General features: G+C 43.0%; 1 protein-coding gene across 1 annotated transcript; it reads left to right on the top strand.

Moving 5' to 3' along the window:
• The first annotated feature begins 773 nt into the window (after positions 1-773).
• LOC113614520 (uncharacterized) lies at positions 774-1,710 on the top strand. Its single transcript, XM_027096096.1, is given in 2 exon segments — positions 774-955; positions 957-1,710. Coding segments are annotated over 2 exon segments (936 nt in total).
• The last annotated feature ends 11,469 nt before the right edge of the window (positions 1,711-13,179 follow it).

Raw genomic sequence — 13,179 nt, 5'->3', positions numbered from 1 at the left:
AGCTTGCGGTAATGACAATTTTTTACCCAATCACACGTGCATTACTAAGTGTCTTCCGTGGGCTGGAAGGTGTGATTTTCTGAGTCGGCTGCTGAGTTGAGATGACAGGAATTGCTCAGTGTTGATAACACTTGGATGTTGCTAATGTAATTACAGTTTCCCAAACCAGTCTCAAAAACTAAGGTTCTGGGTTCTGCGGCCCGGTGCTGTTGCGGAGGGGAGACCACTTGTTACTGCTGCCGCCGTCTCTGCCACTTCACGGCGGCCATCGGGGTTCACCTGCACATCCGTCTGTAAGGAGGGCCGGGCTGATGTGGTTGCCAATGATGCAGACGACAGAGCTACTCCAGCTGTGCCGCTCACGCAGAAAGTGAAGAGGTTGTTGGACTGGCAACAAAACAAAGTAGAATGAGGAATATTTCAAATACAGTAACGAAAGTAAAGCAGATCCTTGGCAGAAGCCAGAAATGCGGTCCTCGGACCTGGCTTCTCGGCCATGAGCCCTGAGAGGGAAGAATCGGCTGGCTCCTGAGATAGACCGGAGCGCACAGAGCCTCCCCACACCTCCAGATCGGCACCTTGCTGCCCAGGAGCCTCCTCCAGCTGGCCTTCCTTCGCAGTCCGCCACGGTCCCTTCCAATAGCAGTGCGGGCATCCGGTGGTCCAGACAGGAGACACGGACGCTTCTCTCCGTACTAGGCGAGGCACAGTGTATTCAGCACCTCCAGACCGTGCATCACAATGCAGACGTCTACCAGACTGCGTCTAAGCGGATGCAGCAGGAAGGCTTCCGCCGCACCGAGTGTCAGTGCCGCTCCAAGTTCAAAGTCCTGAAGGCACCATATTTAAAGGTCTACGTGGCCCACGCCACGAGTATGGGTGATCCACCACGCTGTCCCTTTTATGATACGATGGATCACCTTCTCCGAAATCAGATAGTGACTGACGCACATAACAACGGAGGATGCTGCTTGGGCCCAGCACTGTGACCAGAACTCAGCGGCCCCTGACACCCCAGGGGAAGAGGGAACCAGCATTCTGGGAGCAAAAAGGACTCAGGCAGCAGATCGTCAGCCTATCTTGAAAACAGTTAAGGAATCAGATGAGGATTGTCAGCTGAGGATCAGTGACCAGATGCGAGAAACCAGCGACCTTGAGGACTCCTGGGATGACTCCTCAGGTGCAGGGTGCTCTCAAGGGACCCCCAGCTACAGCAGCTCCCACTGCCTTTTCAGAGGTGCAGCCGCTCCCTGTCAGAGCAGCCCCGTGACCAGATTGGGGGTGTCCGGTGAGCCCAGCCCCTGCACGAGCTCCGGCCGAAACACTCCCGGGGTGGCCTCGGCACAGCGGCCTCCGGGCTCCCCCTCCAGAGTTCCTTTTGTTTCCGGTGGGGATGGGCCTTTGACCAGTGAGCCCCCTCCCAGGTGGGCAAGGCGAAGAAGGCGGTCCGTGGCCAGGATTATCGCAGCCCAGTCGGCAGAAAACAGGAGATTGGCAGGAGAACTTTCAAAGCGGGAGGAGGAAAAATTGGACCGGCTGATTGCCATCGGTGAGGAGGCCAGCGCTCAGCAGGACACCGCCAAAGAGCTGCGCAGGGACGCCGTGGTCGCGGTCAGACGCTCGGCCGCAGCGGAGGAAGAGGCAACCGGTGCTTTTCAGCTGGCGCTTGAAAAGTTGCTTCAGAGGTTCATTTCAAACACCAGAAGTTAGGAGCTGATCACACAAGGGTGTATTTCCTACTCTGGCAGAGGCCCGGGTCCAACAGCTGCCTTCTTGTAGCCTGCCTCCTTTTCTGTGTCCTCAGAAAAAGAGTGGATGGACCATTAATGTGCAGAAGGGTAGGAATATACTTGCTTCTCCCAAGCGTCTCCACTAGTTGAAAGACCTTTCAGAAACGTGAGAGGTAGCCTAGTAGACAACGGAAGCGGCCAAGGCCAGAGAGCTAGTTAGCCCTGGTTTCATCACGGACGTGCGACAATTTAGTTTACCTCTCAACACCAGTTTCCTTGGCTGTTAAAAGGGAGCAACGTGCCTACCTCACGGGGTTGCTGTGAGGATCAGATGCCTTAAATAGATGTGAAGGGGTTTAACAGCACTAGACACATGTAAGTTATTAAACCATATGACCTTGGCCGAGGTCAGACTAGGGTGAGGCACAGTAGCTGACAACATACATACGGAATCAGGGTTGTATACCGAGACCTCATTGCTTGAATCTACTAGTTTAACTTGACTGCTTCCTGGAGTTTACAGTCTTCATTTCTTTAAATCTCTCTATAGCTCATTAGGCTAATATAGACACAACACGTATTGGTACCTTTATCGCTTATATTTTCGCTGCTTTGTCTGTGACATACCCACTAGCAAACACTCAATAGTCAAACCATCTTGCCCTCCATTTTACTAGTCCTTAGTCTCTTATCACTATGGATATATTTCAGAACTGACAGGGAGCCACAATCGTGCATTTTAGTTCATATTTATAATCTTTGATATAATGAGAAATTGGCTGTCATATGAAATATTACATGTAAGTAAATTATTGGCATTCCATATTTTTTAGGTTCCTTGATTATGCGTAATTATATATCTTTAGCTTTGGTTTGCCATTTGGACATTGTGGAAACAATTCAGATTATATCGGTTTCCCAAATGCTTTTAGCTAATTTTGTTCTTCTCTGTTAGCCTTTTTTCTGTCTGGTATGTTACAGAAGGCCAGCCCTAGAAAACTTTTCTTCTAGGGAACTTTCCAAAGTCACTCTTTCTCACAAGATATAGACAAAAGTTCACCTCACTAATGGCACATGATGGAACAGAACAGCTGTGGGAACAGTTGGGTGGTGTGGATAAGGATAAGTTACCTGCAATAGGTAACTCTTTTTAAGCACCAACCCTCCACAAATCCACTCCCTTTTCCCTCCAAAACACACACACTTCCTAGAGGAGATATGATGGTGTTGAGCCATGCTTCCAATTTACTCTAGAAGGGAAGCCATTACCGGCCATCGTTAACCTAACTTAGAGCTCTTAGCGGTTATTTAGTACTTTCAGAAAGTACAAAAAGGAGACTTGGAATTTAAAAAGGCTTCCTTTAATCAAGAGGCTGAAAAAAAAGTGCAGGCGTGTTGGGAGAGGTTTTATTTTCTATTTTGCCAGCTTGGTTCCTTACCTAAATGCTGGAAATACCAATAGGTGGAGAAACGGTCCAAACCACAGCGGGAACATAGTGGAAGCAGGAATAGATGGCGGGCCTCTCTGGGGAATGGGCGATTACGTAGGAAGCAGCGTGAGGTAGAACACATTGGAATCTAGTCAGAACCCCCAGATTCTAATGCTGCCACACTTGGTTACACTGAGCAGATCACTTGCCCTTTTCGTGCCTCAGTTTATCTCTAAAATGAGAGGTTTGTACTAGATGACTTTTCTCGTACCTTCCAGTTCTAAAAAATTAGATGAATAGCATAGCAAAAGGCAAAGTGAAATTCTGACTGCGATATTTTCAGTCACAGCAGCGTATTAATGGATGTGAAGTCCTGGTAACAATTGTGTTTGAAGGAAGCATTCTATGGCATTAATATTTATGAATGTACTCGTGAACTTCTATAAGCACCACACCCAGACAGATTCCTTGCTTTAAAGAAGCATATGTTTAAGGCACGGAAATGGAGATATACAATTTTTTTTCTCAGTTGTTTTAGGCCCTTACATTGAGGGGTCCATGTCAGTTACAACTGGATAACACTACTGTAGACAGGTAGACTTTCTGGAAAAACAGGGAAGTACTTGAAAGAGTTAGACCTGTGCTCTATTAATCTATGAATGGTAGCAAAGTACACAGGCAGGGATTTATTTGAGATAAGAGAAGTGCTGAAGAGTAGAAGTCAACGTGAATTTTGGAGGTAGTAGTGTGCAGATCTAATGGGTAGAGCAACTTCAAGGTTGGGAATAAAACTCAAGGGAAAAATCTTTAAAAAGTAAACACAAAAAACAGGCCAAATCTTGTGAAGAGGAGGGAAGTCGTAATAAGGGGAGGCTGTAGAGAAACAGGTCCAGAAATCCTGTCTGAGCTCTAGGCCCAGGCGTGACCCCCTGTCGGTCTGCAGGCAGGTCACTTGACCATTCTGTACCGCAGGCCCCTCACCTATCCAGTGGGAGGCTATCCCAGCTACCCCGCGGGAGCTGTGTGAGGGCCCAGTGGACAGATGAATGTAAAGACAGGCGTTTCCAGACCTGGCGGGCTCTGTACTGGGACAGCAGGGGGAAGAAGCCCGGTAGCATGAGAGTGCTGGTGAGTGTGGGGCAGGGCCTGCTGACCACAAGGGGCACTTCAGCAGGGTGGAGGAGGATGAAGGCCGTGGTACCCTGGCAGGAGCGATGCTCTGCCTCCTGATGCCCTCGACGTAAACGGTGCTGTGTATGGCAACCTCCCACCACCCTCTGTGTCTCTCTGTTCAGTAACTTAATCCTGGTGTGGACAAATAAAGTTGTTATCTGTACCTTAAAAAAAAAATTAAGGTTTTTGTATTTTTTTCTATTTTCCTGTCCATTTGGGGAAGATAATAATAATAAAAATGTACAAACTTGCTTGGTTTGACCTTACACCCTGTTGTCACGACATTTTTATTGTGTCTTATCCTGACTGGATTGATTTATTTCAACTTGTCTTTGAAAATGTCATTTACACAGAGAGACTGAACGGACTTAATTTGTTTAGTCTTGCAAAATGATGCTTATCAGTGGACCATGATAATTCACTAAATACATCCTGTGAAGGGAGATGGTACGAACAACTGAAAGAATTATTCGTAGTGTGTGGAGAACAATAATGGATACAAGGAAGTTCGCTAACAAACAGGACCGAGATGTTAGAATAAAGATGGATGTAAGGTATTCTTATTAGTTGTCCCATTAAAACAAAATGTTAATTTAGAGAATTTCTTTATGTCATTAGGGCTTTATTGCTGCTGCTGTGGTTGTTATTTAAGTATATACAGAAGTGGCCCAACACAACTAATGTAAATTTCTCCTCCATGCTTCTTCGAGCATCATAAACGCTCGAGCTTAAATGAACTTCTGCTTCACAGAATTACAAAGTACCATTATAAGACTTAATATGTTTCCCATTTCCTGTCTTTTCCCACTGTCTCTCTTCTAACACAGCATCCACATTTGGTCCACTTTTAAAACAACCTTAAACTTCCTAATTCATTATTATTATGTGTGTCGCAACTGCTGACAACCATAGATTAACCAAGTTTTAAGATACTTTGTAAAGGAAGTATAAATGATCAGAAAAGCAACTGTTTTGTTGTTGTTGTTGCTTTTCATTGGATGAAATATTCTTTAAATTCTATAGTGCTTTACAATTTTCAAAAGTTTCCCACACTTCATTTCATATAATCCCATAACAACCCCTTTCTTTTTGCCTACCCCTATACTGCCCCTTCCCACTTCCCTCTCCCCACTGGTAACCAGTCTCTAGTTTGTTCTCTCTATCTGTGAGTCTGGGGAAGCAAAGGTTTAAAATGGTGTTTTTAGGCATGTAAAATTCATGAATAATCTGAGATGCTATAAGCAGGTACAATGTATTCAGCCTCTGCAAAGTGCTCTCACGTATAACACCTCATGGAAACCTGTCACTTAACATTTGAATCAAGCCACAGCATAGCAATGGTCAAAGTGGCTAAGTTAAGAAAAAATGGAAACTATGTGGCCTTAAACATGGGAACTCTTCTTTCCCCCTTTAGATCACCTTAAGGTACCAATGTTCCATGGAATGGACCTTGGAAATGTGGGGAAGAGGAACTTTAAGATAAGTTCTTACTCAGATCTTTTCTTTTAGGGGAAAACAACCAATTAACATAAGTAATGTTTTCCAACTATGCACTATCCAGGGAGGTGAGGTAGTATAGAGTTTGGAGTCAGCCTTCCTGGGTCCAGAACCACTTGCTAGCTGGATGACCTTGGACAGGCTAATAAACCTCTCTGTGCCTCAGTATCCTTATCTGTAAAATGGGAATAATAATAGTCTTACCTCACAGGGCTGTTGTGCATATAAAACACTTTATAAGCAGAGGGGAGAGTAAAAAACTCAATAAAGTTAAAAAAATCACGAGAGAGAAGAGCTTGACACCTAGCACTTTATCTTTTGCATAAATATAACATATGGAATATCATAAACTTAAGTAGTTCCATGGCTCCAATTAGAGTGAATGGACACCTCTGGTTTCTACATAACAATAAGCAATTCATTTTTGATAGTTTAACTTAAACCCTACAGTCTTACTGAAAATAAGTTAGTGTGTGGAAGTTCTTGACATACCAATGAAAACCAGCTTATTGGCTCTTGCTAGAGAATTAATGGACTGCGATGCAACTCTCTAACAGTGACAGCACCCATTTTGTTAAGGCAATGAGCCTCTTGGTGACATCACACTGTCCAGACCTCTATGGCGGAAATAGATCCCGAGTACTGCATCCAGCCCCGGAGGCTCAGCTTTGTAGAGGCCACTGGCAAATGGAGCAGTCTGGCTCATGGAAGAGCAGGAAAACCCACGTTATATGAGACACCACTAAAAGGACTGGAATTTTAGCCAGTAGAAAAGGATGACCCAGAAGCTATTCAGAAACATCAAAGAGCTGTCCCAGGTGAGAAGAATGGGACTTGTTCAGGAAGTCATCGGAAGTAGTAGGGGAACATTATGTGTCATTTTGCACAAAACAAGACATCTGGCAATGAAATGGGTTGCTTCTCAAAATAGCAAGTACCCAATACTAAGAGAGTGATTAAGATAAGATTCCTTCTTTGTAAAGGGAACCCTCTTACACTGTTGGTGGGAATGTAAACTGGTGCAGCCACTATGGAAAACAGGATGGAGGTTCCTCAGAAAACTAAAAATAGAGCTATCATATGATCCAGCCATCCCACTCCTGGGCATATACCCAGACAAAACTATAATACAAAAAAAATACATGCACCCCAATGTCCACTGCAGCACTATTTACAATGGCCAAGACATGGAAACAACCTAAATGTCCATCGACAGAGGAATGGATAAAGAATGTGTGGTACATATATACAATGGAATGTTACCCAGCCATCAAAAAGAATGAAATAACGCCATCTGCAGCAACATGGATGGACCTAGAGATTATCACACTAAGTAAGTCAGAAAGAGGAAGGTAAGTATCATATGATATCACTTATGTATGGAATCTAAAGAATGATACAAATCAACATATCTATGAAACAAAAACAGACTCACAGATATAGAGAACAGACTTGTGGTTGCCAAGGGGGAGAGGGGTGGGTGGGGGAAAGGATTGGGAGTTTGGGATTAGCAGAGGCAAAGTATTATATATAGGATGGATAAACAACAAGGTCCTACTGTATAGCACAGGGAACTATATTCAATATCCTGTGACAAACCATAATGGAAAAGAATATATATATATATATATATATATATAGAGAGAGAGAGAGAGAGAGAGAGAGAGAGAGACAGAGAGAGAGACAGAGAGAGAGACAGAGAGAGAGACAGAGAGAGAGAGACAGAATATATGTATAACTGAGTCACTTTGCTGTACAGAAGAAATTAAGACAACATTGTAAATCAACTATAGTTCAATAAAATTTTTTTTAAAAAGATAAGATTCCTTCTTTGTATGGGAAACTTGAATGATAATTTCTGTATCCTAGAGCCTAAGAACTCTTTTCACTCTATTTTAATTCTAATTTCATTTTAATATTGCAAGTAAGTTTTCAGATGCTATCCCTTCCTCCAAAGCCTCTTTGGGGTATGTGCTATAGCTGAGAGATGTAGATACTGTCAGCATTCTCTGTGCCAACATTACCAAGATATTTTTACCAAGAGGCTAATTAGAACCTCTTGGAGAGTTTCATAAGATTTTAAACTTCTAATGCTTCAGTTAACATTTCCCATCATTTTATTTTGGCCTGGTGTTAAATGGAAGAAGAGCTGCCATTTTATGGAAATAACAGTTCCATGAAGACTAAAAAAATCCCTCGAGTAGGAGACATTTGCAGTCTGTTTACATTGTTTTATGCCCTTTGATCCCTCATGGGGGGGGCAGTAATATCATTATTTCCATGTTACAGATGAGGTCCTGATGCTTAAGTAGCAGAGTTCAGATCTGAGTCCAGACCTTCTGACTCCAAATCCAGGGCTCCTTCCCTTGGGCCTTACTCACTGCTTCAAACTGTTTAGTCAACATACACCTGAGGACCAAAAGCAGGGGTGAAAAGCCTTGTCAATGAAACTCAGTAATGAAAGAAAAAAGCAACCAGGTAAAGGCTGGTTTCCTCAAAAGGAAATACGGAGCTGGAAATTCAATCAGAGAAAATTGTGGAGAGATTTTCAGACTACAAAAGGGATTAATGAAGGAATAAAATTAGTCAACCAAAAGGGTCAAGGTTTAGAAACAATATATTGGAGTCGAGAAAAGATATGTCTGGGATCTGGGAAACTAAGAGAGGGCGGAGAATTAGGAAAGAATGCAGCTAAAGTGAATGGACACGGTGAAGGAAGAGACACATCCGGAGCAATATGAAAGTAAGCTGGAGCCAGAGCCTCGTGTGGACCAGTAGGAGTATCCAGACAGGCAGAAGGAGAGGTAAATAAAGGAACGCTCCTAAATGGCAAATCACTATTAAACAAAGAAGACGATAGACACGAAAAGACAGCCATGAGAACCAAAACCTAAATTCAGAACAATAGATTTGGTTTTGTACATTGTTTTCCACAGGGGCAAAATTCTATTTCCTTTCTTTGGGCTTATTTTCTTCCCACTATGCCTCCCTCCGAGCTCTCCAAAAGGGAAATGCAGAGGGTGTGAAGGGGATGAAGAGTCAAGCTGCATATTTTTAATGTGTTTCCAAATGCCACTGAGAAAGCTACTGCAGCCTACTTGGTATGTAACATATATTTTAAAACTGCTAAACCGTGATAGTCATGATGAGAGCACAAGCTGGCATCGGTGGGGGTAGGACCATGACTCAGATTTGAAAAAAAAAGAATTAAATACCGGCAGTTTGCTGCTCACACACTTGATCTTGTAGAGAGCATGATGAGTCCATATTTAAAACTAGATCATGTTTTTTGAAATTGATATATTGAAAAAGAACTTTTAGACCTTTGGATTAAAAAAATACCCTATAACTAAAGTACAGTATTATTGGGCTTCCCTGGTGGTGCAGTGGTTAAGAATCCGCCTGCCAATGCAGGGGACACGGGTTCAAGCCCTGGTCTGGGAAGATCCCACATGCCGCGGAGCAACTAAGTCCGTGTGCCACAGCTACTGAGCCTGCGCTCTAGAGCCCGCGAGCCACAACTACTGAAGCCCACGCGCCTAGAGCCTGTGCTCTGCAACAAGAGAAGCCACCGCGATGAGAAGCCCGCGCACCGCAATGAAGAGTAGCCCCCGCTCGCCTCAACTAGAGAAAGCCTGCGCGCAGCAACGAAGACCCAACCCAGCCAAAAATAAATAAATACATAGATAAATTTTTTTTAAGTTTTAAAAAAAATAAAGTACAGCATTATCATGTATATTAGAATGAGGAGAACAGTGCTTTTGAACCTGCCTCAGCATATCATCCAAACACACACAGACTGCCACAGAGATATACTTATGCTTGGAATCAGGCAACTTGATTTGCCCTTGGCCACTCCATCAAATATGTGCTCTAGAAGCAGCTTCTCCCTAGGGAGCAATGTCCTCAAAAAACGTCCAGAACAAAGTGACTTCTCTCTGACATTGACATCGGGAATTTTCTCCACAGAGAAAAGGTGAGTGTAGATACAAAATGGATAGAGGAGGGAGAAGGGAGCAGAACGAACAGGAGAGAAGCTGTTCTGTGACTGAAAAATGTTACTAGCTACGGAACCTTCTTTCAACCCGCTAAAGCATCAGTTTTCTTAGCTGTTAAATGGGGTAAGGATAGTACTTGTCTTAGGGGTGTGGTAAGAACTGAATGGCATAACACATGCAAAGCAGTTAATGCACTGCCTAGCGTTACATAGATTAAATGCTCAATAAGGATTAGATATTACAATTTTTACCATTCCTGTGCGTCTACTTTTGCCTTCATTCATTCTTTACTTTTCAACAAATGTTTGTTGAATGCCTGCTACATGGCACGCACTGTGCTGGGTACTGGGGATGCGGATCTGTGTAAGTCAGACATCTCTCTGCCCCCTCCCCCCGTAGACCTTCCAGTGTAGTAGAGAAGACATAATATGAAAATTAACTATTCAATTAATTATTAAATTACATCTATGATAGATGCTATGAAAGAGAAGTCCCGGATGCCAGGAGAGAGTATAATGGGGGACCTGAGCTAATCTAGGTCTTACTTCCTTCAGGAAGTAAGTCTTGAGCTAAGTCCTGAAGGATGAGTAAAAATTAACTAGAAAGGGTGGGGGCGTAGTTTGACGTGAGAGGGGAAGACGGAAGAGCATTTCAAATAAAGGGAACAGCATTCACCAAGGCTCAGAGGCGGGATTTACAGAAAGTAGATAACCGATAGAGCTTTTATTAACTTCTCTACGCGTGGCCTTATTTTAGTGGAAGCAAATGAACCTAACTGGTAACCCCAGTCATTTACTTCTTGCTGGAAGAAACAGCCAGAGCAAATCAGAATGAAACCTTTGTTGGCCCATCCTAAATCCAGAACTCTCTTTTGTCAGAGGGAAAGAAATGATGAAAGTCCACTCTAGAACCCCAAACCTGAATCTATTCTTTGGGCTAAAATATACGTAGAGGTTTATAATTCAGTTTTACACGTAGTTTTGCATCGTGTCTGAAGGTTCGGAGATGAGAATCGTATACATGGAAGTGTTCCACTGACTACTGAAACATCTTTCATGCAGAAGAGAATCAAAATAATAAACGGGGTGTGTGCCAAGCCTGCCTTGTGCTGTTAGAGTTAATGCTGCTAGGATGTTTATATTATAGACTTCATCTTGAAGGCTCTAAGATTTGGTCATAAAAACTCTTCCCAGCTGAAATGTGGCACATAAATAAGGTCTCCGCTTAAGGGCTGAATCGCTCTGTGGCTCTTTTAAGCTGTCCTTTCACTGGATACAACTCTGGGTGAATTTTTAAAACTGTTTGACGCCACCATCCACTTTTAACCCTTCATGCTTAGGAAACGTGCCCTTATCGTGGCTGCCTAGAACTTTGAAGTGGGCAGAAAATTAGACATTTCTGTAATGTAGCCAGAAAATCAGACATTTGTATAACGAGAAGAAAACTATATTGTGATCAGAGAATAATTTCAACACAAAATTCCTTTTAAAAAATGTATTCCCACTCTAGTCTTTAGGATGTTAAAGCTCTGATGATAACGTGACATACAGCCAGCCCAAGAAAGAAAAACCACAGCCTAGTAACTGTCTTAAGAAAAATTCAGTATCAATCATGTGTCTCTTCAAAATCTAGGGTTTATCCAATTAATTCAAGATGAAAACCCATGTGAGGACCCTGTGAGAAAGCTATGAGCCAGAAAGGGAGCGTTCACCAGAATGTGACCATGCCGGTACCTTGATCTTGGACTTCCCAGCCTCCAGAACCATGAAAAGTAAATTTCTGTTGCTTATAAGCTACTCATACTGTCCTATTTTGTTACAGCAGCCCAAACAGACTAAGACACTCAACATAATGCCCTTAAAATCCATCCAAGTTGTTGTGTGTATCAATAGTTCCTTCCTTTTTATTGCTGAGCAGTGTCCCAAGGTATTAATACACCATAATTTGTTCAACTATTGACTTGCTGAAGGACATGTGGGTTGTTTCTAGTTTTGGGCTACTACAAATAAAGTGTCTATGAATATTCATGTATAGGTTTTTGCATAAACACAAGTTTTCATTTTTCTAAGATAAATGCCCAGGTATGCAGTGACTACTCAGTTGTACGCTAAGTATATGTTTAACTTTTTAAACGAAACTACCATACTGCTTTCCAAGTGATTGTACCATTTCACATTTCTACCAGCAACGTATGAAAGATTCAGTATCTCTGTGTCCTTGCCAGAATATGGTATTTTCAGTAATTTTTATTTTAGCCATTCTAATGTAGTGGTATCTCATCATGAATTTAATTTGCATTTCCCTAATGGCTGGCAATGTTGAATAACTTAATCATGTGTTTATTTGCCACCCATACATCTTTTTTGGTGAAGTTTCTTTCAAGTCTTTTGCCCATTTTCTAATTGGACTTTTTGCCTTTTTTTTTTTTTTTTTTAGATGTTGAGTTTTGAGAGTTCTTTATATATTCTGGATATGAGTCTTTTGTTGGATATGTGATCTGCAAATATTTTCTGCCAGTCATTGGCTTGTCTTTCCATCCTCATAACAGAGTCTTTTGCAAAGCAAAAGTTTTTAATCTGATGAAGTCCAATGTGTCCTTTTCTTCTTTTGTGGGGTGTACTTTTGGTACCATGTAGGGACTGAAGTTTTCTTCAGTGGGTTGCAATGCTACCATTAGTGACAATTGATACCATGTATTATGCACTTCCCAGGGGCTGGGAACTGTGCTAAGCCCTTTATAAACATTAGCTACTTTCATCTTTACCTCAGCCCTATGAGGTCCACATGATGAGCTGCATTTTTACAAATGAGGTCAGTCACTTGCCAAAGCTCCCATAGCAAGCAAGCAGTCAAGTCAGGCTTCCAATTCAGGTACGCCTGACTCCAAAGTGCGGTGTATAATGAGGAATTACGGGGGAAATGCTTAGGGAATGTTAACAGAGAGAGAATTTCCTTAGGAGAGGAATAGAGGAGGTGGCAGGGACCCTAAGGCAATGACTGGACTTAACCCATCCAGCAAAAAGGTGCAAAGAAGCAGCTCCTAGGAAGCACCAGTTAAAAAAGTTAAGTTAGGGCTTCCCTGGTGGTGCAGTGGTTGGGAGTCCGCCTGCCGATGCAGGGGACACGGGTTCGTGCCCCGGTCCGGGAAGATCCCACATGCCGCAGAGCGGCTGGGCCCGTGAGCCATGGCCACTGAGCCTGCGCGTCTGGAGCCTGTTCTCCGCAACGGGAGAGGCCACAACAGTGAGAGGCCCGCATACCAAAAAAAAAAAAAAAAAGGTTAAGTTAGTAGTCACCTGGGGTAGAAAACCACCAATGAAGTCCTGATTTCAATCCAGCATTTTGGCATAT

The sequence above is a fragment of the Aethalodelphis obliquidens genome, unplaced genomic scaffold, assembly GCF_003676395.1.
Source record: "Aethalodelphis obliquidens isolate GAN/ISIS:26980383/991018 unplaced genomic scaffold, ASM367639v1 scaffold98, whole genome shotgun sequence".
In the NCBI taxonomy this organism is placed as follows: domain Eukaryota; kingdom Metazoa; phylum Chordata; class Mammalia; order Artiodactyla; family Delphinidae; genus Aethalodelphis; species Aethalodelphis obliquidens.
Note: the sequence above shows the minus strand (reverse complement) of the source record. Positions and strands in the feature narration are given on the sequence as shown.